Raw genomic sequence first — 19,053 nt, 5'->3', positions numbered from 1 at the left:
AGGCATCTCTGGCTCCCTTTTCATGGAAAGCCTTGCAGTCTGTTGCAGTTCTCCATGGACTTGTCTCCTTGAGTGGCATCTTCAGCGATGTCTTAATCATCTTTACTTATGGAGCATCGACAACAGCTTTCACTTTTCCACTGGCAAAACCATTTTTAAGAATTTCTATGTCAATGAGTTTCTTCTACTGTCCTTAAATTTTTGGCCTGTTGCTCTTGTGCTTGCTGAAACTACAAATTCGTTGGGCTCATGCTTGATAGGAAATTTTCTTTGTCGTTCCACGTGTCTCACCTGGCCGCACGCAGCACTCAGTCCTTTAGTGTCCTAAGCGTGACTTCCTAGGGAGCCGATTGGACAACCCTCCTTTGTTTTGTACTGATCCCTTGTCTGTTTAAAACTAGATGATGGGTGTTTCATTCATTGATATGCATGTCCATCCTTCTTACGCAGTCTCAAAATAATCCACCATCCTGGAAAACGTTTGGCCACTGGTGTCTCTTACACTAGCCCAGTTGAGAGTTTCTATGCAGAAGCTGCTGAACTACCACTGTCATACTGGTGTGATGTCTTCCTCAGCAGATATACATGCCATTTGTTTGCCATGCCCTGCCACCTATCCATGTCCTCTTTTTCGATAACTCCCTTGACTGCAGTATGGGATGCACCGTTCTTCTTTGTCCCGTCCTGGAGTTTGCTTTATCTACTGTTTGCAGCAGCTTAGCTTCATGCTACTTGTCATGTTCCCAACCCTTCACTGCCTTGCCTTCGTGCAACGGCTGGTGTTTATCTTGGACTTCATTTGCTTTGTAAGGTCAGTAATCCAGGTTTGATACATCACTATAAGTTTCTCAACCTTTGCATGCAACTTAGCGATGGCACCTTCGTGTACACTGATGGCTCTAAGGCTTACTGTGGCGTTGGGTGCCTCTTCATCATTCACACTGACCATTTTCGGAATTGGCTTCCAGAACACTGCACAATTTTTACAGCAGCACTCTTCGCCCTCTATCAGGCCACGCAGTACATCTGGTGACACAAACTTTTTAATTGTTTCATATGCTCTATTCTCTGAGTGCCCTTCAGCGCCTCTGTGTGCTGTACACAGTCCATCACTTAGTGCAGTGGGTTCAAGAAAGCTTCCATTTGCTCACTGTTGAGGGAGCCACTGTGATATTCATATGGGTTCCTGGTCACATTGGTGTGATGGGAAATGAAGCTGCTGGCACTGCTGCCAAGGCTGCAGTCCTTCTAACTTGCCCTGCTAGCTCTTCTATTCCTTGGCATGATCTCTGTGTTGCCGTCTCTCGACAGATGGTGTCACTTGTTCATCACCACTGGTCTTCTGTTCACAGGAACAAGCTCTGGGGAATTAAGCCTTTCACAGCAACTTGGCCGACCTCCTATCATTGTGAGGAGATCATTTTAGTTAGGTTACATATAGGGCACTGGTTTTTTAGCCATTGCCGTTTAAGTGGTGAGCCCCCACCACTTCGTGCCCATTGTCATCAGCCTTCGGTGGTTCACCATTTCCTGACCGAATGCCCCCTCTTTTTTTTTTTTTAACTGCTTAAGTTCCGACTGTACAAGGCATCAAGATTAAGATTTGAATCTTTCAGCATTCCTGGGAAGAACAACAAACCAATCGAAGCTTTCAGTTCAGTAGTAATTCTGAGCCCTCTGACAGATTGTCCAGGTTCATATGTAGATTCCATACAGGCTATCTGTTCATTAGTGTAAAGGACAATAGTCTCAGCCATTGTGTCAGCTATAAACAGTGAAAAAGTCCACCTTGGTGATAGCAACTTAAGCATCTCCTTTAGCTCCATGGAGATGAATAATGATGTTCCTACCGGGTACACCATAAGTGCAATAGAGTTTATCTGTCCAAATAGTTGTTTGCTATTTCACCAAATTGAAAGTTCTGCATTCATCGCCAGAGGATGATGAGAAGGCTGAAATGATGGAAAATGTTCTGGGAGTGAGATTTCGTCCTCAGTCAGAACATTGAATTGATCATCTTGGTCGTAGTCATGAATTTCGACATTGTCTTCTACTTCACTGTACAACTCTTCAGGATCATCAGCACTACCACACAGTTCTCCTAATTTTGCCTTTGTAGCTCTTTTATACTGTCTTTGTCCTTATAAATGCACTCCATTTTTCTATGAAAGAGAAAAGGTCAACCAGAAGACAATGCATGTTTGCAGTAATAGGTTAAAAGCCTGTGAACGTAAGTTTCCCCCCAATCCAGTCCACACTTGAAAGAGCAGTTCCATACAAGGTACTGTGGGATCCACACTGACCCCACAATGACCTCGTCTCCGATTTTTCAAAACAACTATATTTATGTATCCTGGTCAGTGACATGCTCTCTTTCACAATTGGCTGGCAACTGATGGAAACGGTACTCAAAGCCATGTGGCCAGTGAATGTGGTTAGCTCATGCTCCAAATGTGTAACAACAAAGTGAGGTTTGGGGAGATCCCACAGTGCCAACCGAAGGTTGTTAAGACTGTTGCAGCACAGCAATTGATATATACAGAGGGTTCCAAATTTTGAGGAATCCCCATACAACGTGTGAGTACAGGACCTTAATGGCTTCTTTTTTTTTTTTTTTTTTTTTTTTTTTTTTTTTTTTTTTTTTTTTTTTTTTTTTTTTGAAGCATGAGTGTACTATTTGCTGCAAGAATGGTACATTACTCAGATTTCAACTAGTTAGGCTTTCGTGGGATATCCTTTGGAAAAAAAAAAAAAATATATATATATATATATATATTTGCGAATTTCGCTGTCTTCATCTACAGTTGAAATGCAATCACATTTCTTCTTTTTGCAGGTTACTCAGTCAATGGCAGGAGTCGTGAAAGCAATGGATGCTGCCATGAATAGTATGAATTTAGAAAAGATATCAGGCCTTATGGACAAATTTGAGAGCCAGTTTGAAGACCTGGATGTTCAAAGTTCGTATATGGAAAATGCCATGTCACAGACAACCACCACAACAGTGCCACAGAGTGATGTCGAAAACCTGATGCAGCAGGTTGCTGATGAGGCAGGGTATGTATTTTTACCTAATTATTGGAGTATACTGCAATGAAGGAATAATTCATAGTAAAATTGCGTTAAGTGGTGAAGTGTAATGCGAGTGGTTGAAAATAATGGAATATTCCTACGATCATAATAATTTCATTCTTTGATGTTAATTTGTTTTTAATTGTTTGATATGTCCCAGTTAGTATGCAATGTACAAAGACCAGTATTTCCTTTAAGGAAGTCAATTTTCACATTACTAAAGGCAAGACAGGTGGTTTCAAAACAACGGAAAAGAGTTCCCAATATTTGCTGTCATATCTATTGGTTAATGAATTTTCTCGGTATTGCTTGCCTTGAAGACAACAATAATAATAATTTTTGTTATCTTTCCATACTTTGTTACCAGTGGGTGGGTGTCTGTGGATTTTGTGTCCATGTAATGTGTTTTTCATATGAGATTTGTAATCCTGTTTTCACAGAGATTCCATGTAGTGTCTTTAGAACTTCCTTGACTTCTTTTCTGGTATTTGTTATGATGACTGTATCATTGGCAAAGGCCAGACATGTTATGTTGATGGTTCTTGTCTCTCCCCATCTTTACCCCATTGGTTCCTTTGTCTCATGTCCTGATTATTTTCTTCAAAGCCAAGATAAATAGAATGAGTGACAGGCCCTCCCTGTGCCTCACTCCTTTCTTGATTTTGAATGGTTTAGAGATCTCTCCTGTAAACTTCACTTTGGATATTGCATTTGTTAATGTTTCCTGGACTAACTCTCTGGTTTTGTTGACCACCTTCATTTGTTCCAGTGTGTTGAAGAATGTTTCTCTGTCTATGTAGATGTAGAGCTTATTGAAGTCAACAAATTTTATTTTGGTATCCCTGAACTTCCTTGTTGTCAGTATCGTTCTCAGGTGCCACATCTGTGCACTGCATGATCTTTCCTTTCTGAACTGTCCTTAGTATTCTCCTACCTGTGGCTCTGTTTGAGGCTCTAGCTGATTTAATAGGGCTTTTGATAGAATTTTGTTTGTCACAGGCAATAGTGAAATTCCTCTGTAGTTATTAGCATCTGTTTTTCCTCCTCTCTTGTGGAGGGGGATAACACAAGAAGATAGTTTCAAATACCTGGGAGAGATTATACAGAAAACAGGACTCAATTCAACATCCAATGAAGAGGGGATCACAAAACTACTTCAGTACAGTAGCCTTACCAGAGGCCTTGTATGTCCGAGATACAACAGTAATCAAGGAAAGAACAAAAACCAAGGAAATGGAAAAATAAGAGAAGAAAATACTGAGAAAGATGTACAGGCCAGTTCAGAAAGAGCTGATCTGGATAGAGAGAGACCAACAAAAGAACTGTACGAACACACAGATGATTACAAACATCACCAGGAAAAGAAGGGCAAAGTTCTACAGACACATACATAGGATGAACGAAAGTAGGTGAACGAAAGTAGATTGACCAAGAAAATTTTTAACTTAGTAACAACTAGTACATTGAAAACCAAATGGGTAAAGAAAATCATGGGAGACCTCAAGAGGGAAAAAACTGAGAAAACATCAGAAAACAGAAATTTTGGCAAATGCCCAAAGAGAAGAAAACAGGAAAGAATTGGGCAGAAGGGAGAAAGAAGAAACACAGTGAATACAGAAGAGGTTTTTTGGGAAGAAAAAAGGAGAGAGACAGAAAGAAATTGGATGAAAGTTGCTTGTATTGCAGTGCTCTCCGTAACAGGGAATGTTGTTGTTGTTGTTGTTGTTAACAATAATAATAATAATAATAATAATAATTGAAGAAGGTTAGGAGATGATGATGATGATGATGATGATGATATTGTTATTGTTATTATTATTATTATTATTATTATTATTATTATTATTATTATTGTCTCCTTCTTGTTTACAAGCTGACAGTGATCAGGGAACATCAGTATTTTGCTATATCTTCCCATTACCTCTGATTTGTTCAAAACAAGTGATAAATTAAATATGCCTGCTTTCCTGATGTTATAATAATAATAATATTTGTTCATATATCTTTTTGAGCATATAAAAGCTGTACAGTTTTGTTAATGAGGGAGTGCTAGGAAGTGTAAGGTTCTATCTGGATTCTAATTTTGTGCTTTTCCACTTATTGATGTATCAGTGCTCAGCACTAGTAGATTTGTTTTAAGGGCATGATTCTGGATGTCATACAATTTTTGTTTGATTGTCAAGTAGTTTGTGAAGTGTCTGTGCCATATTTGTATGACCAAGCAGCAGCAATAATAATAATAATAATAATAATAATAATAATAAGTAGCAAATCAGTTATGAATATACTGTTCATCTTTATGCATGTGATTGCAGTGCATGTGCATGTATTAGGGGTGTGTGTGTGTGTGTGTGTGTGTGTGTGTGTGTGTGTGTGTGTCCATCCATATCAGTTTATACAATTTTACTTTGTGTAAACAGAGTTGTGATGTTATATCTAAAGATGTTTGCTAATATGCTTCCAGTAGTTTGGGATCTTCTGTGCAGATATTTGTTGGTATTTCATAGAACTTCATTTGTAAGGTTGTGTGCTCTTTGATAGGGGTGTGCATAATATGTGTAGTAGGCAATGCATCTGACTTCTTAACTGGCATCATCGTAAATTTTAACAGTCACAGTAGGCATTGTGCCTGTGGGCAAATTCCAATTTCCTGAAAAGGTCTTGCAAATCAGCTTTGGATGCAGGTTAGAGAAGGGATCGGGGTGGGTAAGAAATGGCAGGTATATTATCATATGATGTGCCACTTGCCACAATGTAGCGTTCCTTTAAGAGGAAGAAAAGATGAAGGAGGTCTTTAAGAAAATATTGTGCAAAACAGATATAATTACTTTCTGTAAGTCCTAGGACCCTTCATTGAATGGCAGTGAGGGGAGGGAGGAGGCAAGAAGCTATTATTCATAGACTTACATGGTTTGGTAATGTGTGGCTTTGTCTCCTGAATATACCAAGGAGCAACTTTCATACACAAGTTTGTGATATCTTGAAGTGATGCATTCCGGACTCCAGAGACCATTAAGAAGAAGTTGGCAGAAGTGATGCCATAGATAGGAAAAGGACAATAACATGAATACTTCAGCAGTTGATAAAATACAGAACTATACTTAGACACGAGGGGGTGGGGGACGGGGGGCTTGGTTAGTGTGTGTGTGTGTGTGTGTGTGTGTGTGTGTGTGTGTGTGTGTGTGTGTGTGTGTGTGTGTTTGTTTGTTTTTCAACACTATTCCATTGACTTTGTTGTAACTTTTATATTTTTATAATTAATGTAATGTTTGTTCCATCGAGATGCTAAAGTGTTAATCAGCTTTTCTTTTTAAGTAGCCATTCTTATATGAATTTTAAATTGATCATAATGTCCACATTGATTCATACTATACCAATGCTTCAGTTTTTAAATCTGGTTGCCTTGCACGTTTGTGAATGGTACCTGTGAGTTCCAACAAACTATAAAAAGTATATACAGTGTTACTTGGTCAGGTGCGTATATAACAATGTATTTACTTTTAACATCGGACTATTTAAACTTACTTGGTTGTACAACTTCCTATGATGAATACTTGAACTTCTTCTCTGATGATGATCTTGTTGCTTAAATAAAACTGTAACACTGATCATACACTACCTGTAATATTATCTCACATACTTCTCTTTAAATAACTGGCAGACACCAGTGCTTCTGTCTAATGTTTCATATATTAATTACTCAGAGGACAAATACAACCTATGCAGGGCTACAGCACTACTACTTCCACATCAACAGACCAAACTACCACATATACACAAGTAATCCATGCATATTTTTTCCCACATTTAAAGAGTAAAAACTGGGGTGCGCAGTTTAGTTGTAATAAGGTTGGTACTGCTCAGGCTCCAACAATAGAGCCTGTTATAAAATAGCGTTGTTGTCGCATGGGTCTGTGATGTCAGTGGCCTGTTAGAAATGAAGTATTAACCAAGTGTTAACTTCTTAATTATGGCTACAAGCTACAAGTTCTTGTTACCATTCACACACAGATAAAGAAAAAGAAAAACTTTGAAATTATTAACAAAGCAGAGAACATTGAACACCAGGCTGTGGAAAGAAAGTGCAATGTGAGCAAAGGATGCATTAAAAAATTAAAGAAACGGATGGTGATCGTCATGCATTTTGCGGCCAAGAAATGAAACATCTGGACTTCAAAAAAAGGCTTTTCGATTATGTTTATGAGAAGCAAATATATGGATGCGCAGTAACTAGTCAAATATGCCAACTCAAAGCATTGGCTTTAGCAAAAGAACTATGCATCACCAGTTTCAAAGCTAGTCAGGGCAGGCTATCAAGATTTTTCAATTGAAATGGATTATGCTTCTGGAGGAAAAGTACCATCGCTCAATGGTGTCCATGCGATTATGAGGAAAAATGGTGTATTGTCATCACTATGTGATAAATTTGCACTGTGAACATTCCTATACATTATCACAAATTGGTAACACGGATCAAACACCAGTTATTTTGAAATGCCGCTAAACAGCACCATGAACAGGAAAGGAGAATCAAGTGTCATGATATGAACTGGCAGGAATGAGAAGCAAGTTTTACAGTGGTGTGCGAGACAAGTTGAAAAAAGGAATAACTGACTTGGTCATTGTCTGTGAAAGCCCAACATCTGTTCTGCAACCACTAGATGTGTGTATAAGTCGGCCATTCGACGCTACAGTTAAACAGCAACATGCACGATGGATGGCCGATGAAAGCCACAAGTTCACGCTGAGTGGAAAAATCAAGCGACCAAATTTTTCACAGATTTGTGAGGGTGAAATGTGCATGGGACCCCATTCTGATACCACTGTCAAAAAAATCCAACTAAAAGTGTGGTATCAGAAATTCACTGGACAGAACTGAGTACGACACTCTGTGGGAAGATAGCAGTGAGAATCACTTCTTTCACAAGTGATGACGAATATAATCATTATGTTGGAATTTTTTTTGTAAACAAAACATAAATTAATGCAAATATTCCCCCGTGAAATTATGGTGTGCAGATTATTCAGTGGTGTGGATTATTCACATATATATGATAGTCCGTTATTTTCATTCTCATTTTCTTTATAATATTTTATAAAAGCTCCAGGGATCTTGGCACACTTCCAGGGTAGAACGTTGTGCTCCAAAGAGACACTGTTACTGCACCAGAGCAATAACTTCTTCCTGGCATGCCCTTTTAAGTGACCATGGCTACTGTCTCTCACTGGAGACTTGTTGCATTGTCCCCAAATACATTGTTCCACATGCACGTACAGATGTAGAGGCTGGCAATATCTGAGAAATACATTAATCCTATTTCCATTTCAAGCATCATTCATCAGTAAGAACTGAATGCGCCTCACCCCCTTAAAGTGGCGTGTATCACTGCAAGTGTCATTCTTGAACTATGTCACTGTAAGAAAGGGTATCATCCTTATATTGCTTGTATATGGAAACAGTTCCTTTTACAAGTATGTACCAGATTTACATTGACTGTTGTATTTCATTTATGTCAGTCATTTTGTAGTGGTAACAATTACTATTTCTAAAAGGCTTATACTTCGCTCTGTTACCAATATCGCAGCAAGAAAAATCAAGGTAAATAATATCTCAACACTCAAGAAAAGATTTAATGTTGCTTCTTCACTGTGAAGCATCTACTGCAAAATAGTAGCAAGCAATGTTGGGGGGGGGGGGGGGGGGGGGGATTATGCCAGTCAGATATGTCGCAAAGTTAGTTTCTGTCCTTCTGACAGATAATTCACCAGCAATTTTTTGTTGTTGTTGTTGTTGTTGGTGGTGGTGGTGGTGGTGGTGGTGGTCTTCAGTGTAAAAGAAAAGTTTGATGGAGCCCTCTGCACCAGTCAATCCTGTGAAAGTCTCTACATTTCTGTATAACTATTGACACCTACAGCCATTTGAACCTGCTTACTGATTTCATCTCTTGGTCTCCCTATACAGTTTTACCTTGTCCCCTATACAGTTATTACCCTCCGCACTTCCCTCAATTGCAAAACTGACAATTCTTTGATACTTCAGGATGTGTCCTACAACTGTTTATTCCTTTTAGTCAAATTATGTAACAGTTTTAATTTTCCCCCAATTTGTTTAAGTACTTCTTCATTAGATATTCGGTACACCCATCTAATCTTTAACATTATTCTGAAATACCACATTCCCAAAGCATCTTCTCTTACTTGTTTATCGTCCATGTTTCACCACTGCAGTAAGTTACCCTCCAGACAAACACCTTGAGGAAAGAACACTTAAATTTATATTTGGTGTTAATAAGTTTCTCATTTTCAGAAGTGCTTTTTATGCGGTTGCCAGTGTGCGGATTACAGCCTCTGTGCTTCAGCCACCATTAGTTATGTTTCTGCCCAAACAACAAAATTCATCTACCACTATTAAGGTCTCATTTTCAAATCTAATTTTCTCAGCATCTCCTGATTTAATTAGACTACATTGCATTACCTTGTTTTACTTTCATCGATGTTCATCTTACAACCTTTTTTCAAGACAGTTTGTACTTTGTTCAGCTGCTCTCGTCCCTTATCATCTCTTGACAAAATCTCAGAGTTGTAATTCCTTCTCCCTGGTTTTTAACTTCCTTTCCGAATTTTTCCTTGATTTGCTTCACATTTAGCTCATTGTGCATGGTGAACTTCAGGAAGAAGCTATCGCCCTGTCTTATTTCCTTGAGTGTTGCTTCCTTTTCATATTATTAGGTTATCATAAGTGCAATCTGGTTTATGTAAAAGTTATAGATAACCTTTTGTTCCGTGTGTTTTATCCCTGATAGTTTCAGAATTTTGAAGGGATTGCCAAAATAAGAGATGTGTTCAAAAAGAAACCGAACTTTAGCTGTACAGGTTTATTGCTTATTATACAACATTTTAAGCACTGTCCCTTCAAAATAGTCTCCTCCACTGGAAATACACTGTTCCCATCATTTCTTCCCTCTTGGAACGCCTCCTGGAACACATTTGTGGTATGATGCACAGGTTTCTCATCCTGTATCTCCTCTATGGCTTGGAAACGACGTCCTTCAACGTGTTTTTCGGTTTGGGAAACAGGAAAACCTCTGCTTGGGCTAGATGTGGAGAATACTGTGGATGGGGCACAACGGGAATGAGGTGTTTCGCTAGATAGCTGCAGACAAGGAGTGACGCATAAGCTGGCGCGTTGTCATGAAGCAATATCCAACTCTGGTTTTCCCACAATTCATGTGTCTTCCTGTGCACAGCATCCTGCATGCACTCTAGGATTCCCTGGTAGACTTTCTTGTTTACAGTCTGACCATGTGGCACAAATTTGGCGCATAATGTCTTTATAGTCAAAAAACACAATCATCACTGTCTTGATCTTTGACCAACTCGTGCATGCTATTTTTTGACGAGGTGACCCTCTGCCCACCCACTGCGATTACTGCATCTTCATTTCAGCATCATAGCTGTACACCCACATCTCATCGCCTGTTATGATGTTTTTAAGAAAGTTTTCGCTGTCATTAACAGCAGCAAGTAGTTCCTCACACATTTCAACACGGGTCTGTTTCTGATCCTCAGTCAACAAACGCGGTACGAATTTGGCACTGACACAACAGGTCTCAAGTTTTTCACTCAAAATTTGCTGGCATGATCTTATGCTGATCATATGTTGATGTGAAAGGACGTCCAGACTTGGAGTCGTCACAGGCGAACATTCTGCCATGTTGAAAACATTTAAACAACTCGTAGCACTATGTGCGACTCATACAGTTCTCCCCGTATGCTTGGCTAAGCATTTGAAATATCTCTGTGAAAGTTTTGCCAAGTTTGTAGCAGAATTACACACACACACACACACACACACACACACACACACACACACACACACACACACACATTGTTCTTCAAGCTCCTTCATTGCCCTAATTTAGCGAGCAAGCTGTACACGTGCTTACTTCAGAGGCTGTGGTTCGCTTGCTAATTGTCCGAACGACATGAATGAGGCCAATGGCAGTTTGCTGCCTAAACCTGCTACTAGGTGTGCTCAGTAGCTGCACCACACTTTCTCTGCTGGTTGGTGCGCTATTTCAAAAGTTGGTTTCTTTTTGAACACACTTCGTATTTCTCTAAGCTTACAAATGCTATAAAACCTTCATTGTGCAATTTACATTTTCAACTGTCTGCCTACATGAGAAATATTAGCTATCATGGTTGTAATTTCATAGTATTCTCATTTGTTTGCTGTCATGTTATGTGAAAGTTATTGGGTAAGTTGTCAATAAAAAAAAAATGTAATAGCAGGTTTTTATTAGTGTATATGATGAGAATTGGTCTTTAGGGTGCTGAAAGAATTTATGATTTTTCTTCTATACAGGTTGGAATTGAACATGGAACTGCCAGAGGGTCAGTTAGGCTCTGTTGGGGCATCGACACAAGTGTCTCAGGAGCAGGATGAACTAACTCAGCGCCTGGCTCGTCTGCGACAAGTTTGAGTAGTGCAGGAGACTGGTGCTGTGCTGGAATCGCTTGTGCCTCTTTTAGTCCCTGCCTATTAATATATCTTTGTATATTGTACATGTATGGCCCATTGTTCATAGTCTGTCAGTGAAGTTTTGGAGAAATAAGTGTGTGTGTGTTTGTGTGTGTGTGTATGTGTGTGTGTGTGTGTGTGTGTGTGTGCGTGTGTGTGGATAGTGAGAGTACAATTGTGAGTGTACATGAGTGCTGTTTTTGTTTTTAGTGACTTGCTAAGGTGATAGATCTTTTAAATTCATTTTTATTAATTTTGTTCTGTGTACATTTCGTTCTTTAGCAGAAGGCCAATGTGCTTCTGCAGGTATTACAGCTACAGGCAAAAGATGACCTCCGGTAATATTTTTATCAGTATATCTGCAGGCACACTGAACCCTGCACTTTCTTTTGGGAATTCTTGTGTTTAGTTTGTCATAGTGACTACCAGTTTAATTTTGATACAAAAGCTCCTTACAAAGGAAACGCAATCATAAACTGTGTATTGTAAGGACTTTTTTTTTCTAGTGGTTTCATACTGCCTGTGTATAATGTGCTTTGGACTGTCTGTTTCATCATTAGTTGAAGGTATTTAAACACTAATTACAAGGGTATCTTGTGTTTCTAGAAACTGAAAATGGTCAAATAGAATTTCAGTGTGCTGTGACTTGATTCATATCCCATGGCAACCTCTATATAATGCACTAATGGAAGATATGGTTTCAAGTGTAGGGAATTTGACGGCTTTTCCCACCTTTACTGCTTGTTTCCAGTCTTGGTTCAGTGTCACATTCAGTTTCTGACGTACAGATAGAGCTTGGGTGTTCGTTACATATGACTTGATCCTGATATGAAGACACAATAGAATTTAAAATTTATTATGCGACTGCATCAGAGAGATAATCTGAAAACCTATTTGTATACTGTCCTTGTATGGCCACTGTCATTTGTGATTATACTGAAATAAAGTATAAAAAATTGCTCTTGTTAGTGAAGATATGATGCTTGTAAATGTTGCACTCCTACTGTTCATAATAACAAACATTGCACTTGTTTTGATACACTAGTTCTTTTGTAAATATGAACTGTCATCCAAGAGATATTAACTTCACAGAATGTCAAAGAACGTAATAAAACAGTTGAGTTGTGCTTGCAGTTATTAATTTGATTAGTTTGCTTTCAAAAAATAAATATATTTTTTAACTCTGATTTTCCACATGTAGTATTATTTCCTATTGCACTCCACTTTAGTTACTTCTCAGTTCCGAATCATTGTTAACATCTGAGAGTGTTTTATGCAGAAGAGTATCTCCAAAATACATTGTGGTGTTTATATGTTAATTAAGTGTGATATTCAGAATTTCTGTTTTGGAATAAAATCACTAAAAATGAGAACATAAATATATTGGGCATTTAGAGTTTTTTTTCTGGTTGGTTTTAGCTCATTTATACAGTTTTAGTAACACAGTACAGTTATGTAACCCATGAATCAAATAGTCACTAGAGTAAGATATTGGTTTTATTGTGCTGAAACGAATCTTAACTTCTCGGGTACATTCGGCAAGCAGCCTGCATGCTGAGTTCACCCTCTTCTGTCTGATGTACCTTCACTCATGATGTGCGCAAATTCAGAGATTGTACATCCATACAGTTCACAGACGCACTTGTAGAGGCCACCTGGGTCGCACCCTGGCATGCTCTGGTGAGTCACCAAAGAAACAGTATTATTTCTGTGATCACAAACGAATGCTCGGCTTACTCTGTAACCTGTATTGCTGTTGTCCAGTCAATATTTTCAGTGCTACGCACAACCTGTACTTAATTGTATCTTATGTGTTCCTCTATAAAGTACTATGTTCCATAGATAATGTTTGTTCTTGCTATAGAACCATTATTGTGCAAAACTTAATTTCAATACAATCTTTAGTTACGTATTTACTTGAATCTAAGCCGCGCTTTTTTTCCGGTTTTTGTAATCCAAAAAACCGCCTGCGGCTTAGAATCGAGTGCAAAGTAAGCGGAAGTTCTGTAAAATGTTGGTAGGTGCCGCCACAAGTAACTTTTGCCGTCGAATATACGTAGCGCTACACAGGCATGCTTTGCAGGCACAAAGATAAATACTGGCGCCAAAACCTCTGCATCAGTAAATAAATTAAAAAAAGAAAAAGGTGGAAGACGAACTTTTTTCTCCGCCCCGAGTTTCGACCACTGCATTTTCATACATTATCCAACGAAGTAAATACAAATTCCGTATTGTTCATCTTCGAATGTAGCAGCCTTTCAATGTACTACGAAAATCCGACTGGCAAGACTGTTTGGGATGTTTGTCAATATGGCCAACTCTACATTCTGAATTTTTTCCTACCTGTGACAAGAGATGGTTGCTAATAGGAACTTTTATGAATTGTGAATCACATGCAGTATTCTCTTCATCATAAGAATAATACGAATATAAACATTTTGCCATGTATTCTTTTGCGTTTGCTGCTACTTCATTTAAATCCTGCCTGCCTAATAAACTACAAAACTAGAGTGAGACAACAGCAACCGCGGAAGAATATACATATCATCCAATGTTTATATTAGTATTATTCTTGCGCCGATTAGAGATAACAGTCGTAAATGAAGCACGACAACTGACTAGATTTTTAAATCTAAGATGACTCTAATTTCTGTGCAGAAGGTAATGTACTAAAGAGGCATCTGCAAAGATATTCAAACGGAGAAAATTTTTCGCTAAACTCTCCTTCACAACATCTTCTATCACACGCAGTCTATTATTTGGTTCTTGTTGATCATTATCAAAGAAAGCGGCAGTGTAAGTAACAACAAACTGCAGTCTCTTGCCATTGTTTCGCTAATGAGATGATTTTATTTATTTATTTTTTCAATTGGAAGCGGCAGTAGCGCGTACAAAAGCAAGCCATGCCGCGAGCAGCAACAGGTTGTAAACACTCATTATCAGAATGCGACAAACAATGCGTGACACAGTACAATAATGCATTTTCAGCTTAGAGTGACGTAAACACCTATAACAAAGTAACGGCACTTATCAGATCAAAGAAAAATAAGCAATCAATTCAACCCAGACGAAGCACGTGAAAAAGGAAGGGTACCCGTATAAATACAGACGGAGTGCCTGACGCATAGCAATGGCTACCTGGTAAAGCTTAACTGCTAAGTTTACGACTCGAACCAAACTACTGTAGCTGTATCGTCATTCATTCGACCTAAATTGTGTCTCATATTACAATGGACCAACTTTGTTTCGTTTTGGAGGTGCGGCCTAAAACTTTTCTCTCCCCTTGAATTTCGAATCTCAAATTTCAGGTGCGGCTTAGATTCGGGAAAATTTTTTTTTCCTTGATTTCGAGTCTCATTTTTCAGGTGTGGCTTAGATTCGAGTAAATACGGTATACCTAGCCATTTGTTATAGGAATTCTTGGTATGCTGTTCGAATTATTCTGTAATAACCCTTTAGCTTCCCATATACATTTGGTTTCTTTCTGAAGTCCATGCCATCTCAAATGTAGCCTTTTGATTCATGTCACGTGTATTCAGTTCCACCTTTGCTTCTGCCCTAATGACTTTCGGTTTTTTGCACGACTTTTGCATTGTTCATGGATGCTGGTTGCCTATGACATGCATTCTATATCAGCTAACTTTCAAATATAATTTATATCATCTTTGTCTTCAACCATGACCGTTGTGGCTTTGTATGCTTCCTGGGCTTCTGCTTTGCCTGTTATTGCATTATAATATAGAATTAATACACATCTGCAGTTCTACCAAATAGCTAGTGAAATTTCAGTTGAATTTAACAACTTGTGTATTGCCATCACAAACATACAGTAATTAGATTACATCAATCTCCTTTGTTCAGTATGCAGAATTAGAATGAATTAATAAAGATAATTTTAATGTCTTTCATTAAGTAACATCCATTATTCAGATATCTGTGCCTTGGAATTCAGCATATTTCGAAGGCAGGCTGGCAATTCAGGGAAATTTTATTCCCATGTCTGAGCAGGAACTTCCTCTTGCAAACTTACTTTGATCATTGTTGCGTGTTGAAGATGTGCGTCGTGTCTCGGTATAGCTCGCCACATGCAATTACAAATAACAACCTTGCACAACATCTGTACTTTTCACATTCAATATCTCATTTTTATAACCTTCACTTGCAAGTAGCATTTTTTGGTAAGAAGATGTAGGGATTCACATCACTTTGATTTGGCAGAAAACTGGCCACAACAGAGATGAAGTCCAAGTCAGTTGCTAATGTGAGAATAAACTAGACTGTCCTCAGAAGTCAGATTTGTGATCTGCACAAGCCGGCTTTTGTATGATTCTATTCTAAACAACACACCAATGATTGAGGAGTATTCCCAGATAGCTATTAAAGACACTTTTATTACAGCAACACAACAAATCTGAGTTCAGCATAATAAAAACTGAAATAATCAATTTTTGAAAATATAATCCCATCTTTTAAGTCTCCCGACCCGTGGTTCTGAGCACCTTTTCTGAACTCTCCATTTCCTAAACTTCACTAGCCCTTTTCTTTCACCTCTTTTTACTTCCTCTTCAACTCTTCTGTGAAAAGAAGCATCTACTGCTTCTGAAAGCTTGCGTATTTTGGTACCTTTATTTGTGTGTTATCCTACTGCCTCTTGATGAGTAAGTTTTTTTTTCTATCCCACTGCAGAACAACTGAGATGATCATCCTTGATCAGGTAAGAGTATCAGAATCCAAGTCCACAGTGATGATGGTCACAATGATCACACTAGCACAACTACACAGTCAAAGTTCCACTATGGCAATACCAGTCCAGTCGTGTAGTATCATCCATGGTGTTGGGTGGAGGATGTAACTGGAGTCGTGTAGACTCCCACAGGTGGGTCGCAGGATGTGGCCCGCTCTTGGCCTGGAGATGAGCGAAGTACTGCCTGCTGTGGGTGAGCCAACATTTAAATACACAGCAGACGGAAGAACATCACAGGCACTTGACCCACAGATACAAGCTAGTTTCTTAAATTGCAGTGCTGTCATGTGCACTGGCTGTGAGTGACGATGGTGCCCCTGGTGGTGCCTGCTAGCATTTGGCCTGTCAACAGACTGTAATGAGTAGTGTGTCCACATCATACAATGTACTAGTGAATCCAGTTAAGTCTCTGCAGGAGAAGCGACTGTGGGCCAAGGGTAGGCTTCCTGCATGGTGTAGATGTTGAGCTAGAAAGTGGTTGGCGATAGCAATATACTAGACATACAACATTGTAATTTCTGTCCTCTTTCACCGACTTGCTGTGCTGGTGGTCTAGTGGTCAATAGTGTGAAGATCCAACATTGGTCACCCATTGCATAATTTTTGTGTTGTATTACATCAGTATACTAAAAAAAGATTGTGTGTGGAAATAACAGTGACAATTGATTTCAATTTGACATCCCAGTAATTGAATTTCTGTTCAGAAATTTTTTTGTGACAAAAGGTTCTCGAATGGCTGTCCACCTTAGGACTTATGCCATCAATACTGTGTATAAACCCAACCAGATAATGGTCACTGCCTCCTGACCAGGTGCTCCCTTCAAATTGCAGGATGTTTCATATGTACAGTGTGTACTAATGTAAAGTTATGTATTGTCATCATGTGGGTTTCAACACAGAATGTCTGTAACACAATGCATTGTACATTTCATAGAAGAGTGGACAGAACATTTTATTTTGAATTCTATGATTGGAGTCATGTTCTGTAGCTTATCACAAGTGATACAGCAGATATTTAGCTAATCCAGAATGGCCTATTTGTGAAGCCACCTTTTCAAATGGTACAAGAACTGAATAGCTCCTAACAGTGACATCATAAAATTTTGTACTTAGGTTTAAGAAACATAAGGTCAGGAAACATTGAAATATATAAGGTAGTAATAGGATAAAAACTTACTTAAAAATACAAAGTAATAATATAGCTTAAAATGAAAGTTATTTTCTTAAAAAGAAAGAAATTGTATCTGCCTGAGATACTGTGAAGTAATAAAAATTTGATTCACTTCTGACATTGAAACAAACTGTGTACATGCCAGCTTGTGTTGTTATATTTCAGGCCTATTATCAAACTTTGCAAACATGGCAGTGGAAGGAGACAGAAAATATCCTAATTACAATATTCAATACCAATCAAATTGTGTATTCACAAAAAACTGAAGATTATGGTTTCTGTTGCAGAAAAAAGTACTCTTTAAGTACTCATAAGAACTGTGTAATTCCATACAAAGTACTTACACACTTTTTTCACTTTCAGATCTATTAAAGAGAAATTTTTCTGATCTGTTCATTCCTTCCCAAATTATGTTCTTTTGATTGATCCAATTTGATGAGAAGCACTCACATGTGGGTCATTTATTGCACATGACTGCTTCTATTGAACACTGAATCAGGATTACAAGAAGAGTTGGACATTGTTACTAAATACCATTCTAGTCATTTACAGATTGATCATAATCAAAGAAAAAGAAAATGTAAACTTTTTCTTAAGCGAGATTTTAAACGGATTTCAAAATCACAATTTGCTTCAAGACAGCTTTGCTACTTTCTCATTGCCATAATAAGTTATCTAGATCCAATAAATTAATTAGCAACTCAGTATAATTCATATCCTTTCAGTGCAAGCCACTTTGAAGTGCACAACAGACAGTACTTCCAATTGTACCACATATTAGGGTTTTAATATTCATGTTTGAAACGTGGAAGAATGATTACTACAATGCATCTGTGTGCTGTAATGGGTCCAGTCTTGTCGCCGCAGTCCCAACGAGTGCAGTATGTAGAGAGCTGTATTATATTCCTAGTGCACCACTTAATACTGCTTTATGAAAGTTTAGGTATGCTTTCACAGGATGGCTGGCATTTTTCTTCAGTCATCTGCCAGTTCAAGATTTCCATGACACCTCCGTAACAAACATCTACAATTTGTCTTTATATCTGTTCAATACCTAACATCAGTCCTATTTGGCACTGGTACTACACACTTGAGCAATATTCTAGGATAACTGGCAGAGGTGTTTAAGTGGTCTCCTATGTACACTACCAATGAACCAAAGTCTGGCTCCCACTTTATTCCACGACTGAGCTTATTTAACTATTCCATTTCATAGCCCCACAAATTCTTACATGCAGATAGTTGTTTGAGTTGAATAACTTCATTTGTAACTCTGTGATTGTAGTCACAGGATTAGGGCATAGCTAGGCTGGGACAATATACACCCAAAGGAAGTAACAGCAGATAAGGAGATATGAAGTGGAAAGAACTGGAAAATTCAACATGTAACAGCAATCTCTGTCTGTTCTTCAGGTAGGAATATCAACAATGTAGGCAAAGATAGATTGCTAGTTACCATAAAGAAGACACGTCATGTTGCAGTCGGGCATGATTAGAAGACTCATTTCTAGCTTTTGGCCATGGCCTTTACTGATGAAGGCTGTG

General features: G+C 38.4%; 1 protein-coding gene across 1 annotated transcript in view; it reads left to right on the top strand.

Moving 5' to 3' along the window:
- The window catches only part of LOC124544878 (charged multivesicular body protein 1b), a 40,366-nt gene extending 27,586 nt beyond the window's left edge, over positions 1-12,780 (top strand). Inside the window, exons 3-4 of the mRNA XM_047123602.1 lie at positions 2,837-3,057; positions 11,438-12,780. Coding sequence (XP_046979558.1) covers positions 2,837-3,057; positions 11,438-11,555 — 339 coding nt within the window. The 3' untranslated portion in view covers positions 11,556-12,780. The remainder of the gene's footprint in view (positions 1-2,836; positions 3,058-11,437) is intronic.
- Positions 12,781-19,053: the final 6,273 nt, after the last annotated feature.

This window comes from Schistocerca americana, chromosome 8 (genome assembly GCF_021461395.2).
Source record: "Schistocerca americana isolate TAMUIC-IGC-003095 chromosome 8, iqSchAmer2.1, whole genome shotgun sequence".
Taxonomy (NCBI): domain Eukaryota; kingdom Metazoa; phylum Arthropoda; class Insecta; order Orthoptera; family Acrididae; genus Schistocerca; species Schistocerca americana.
The sequence above is the reverse complement of the archived record's forward strand: the minus strand, read 5'-3'. Positions and strand labels throughout refer to the sequence as shown.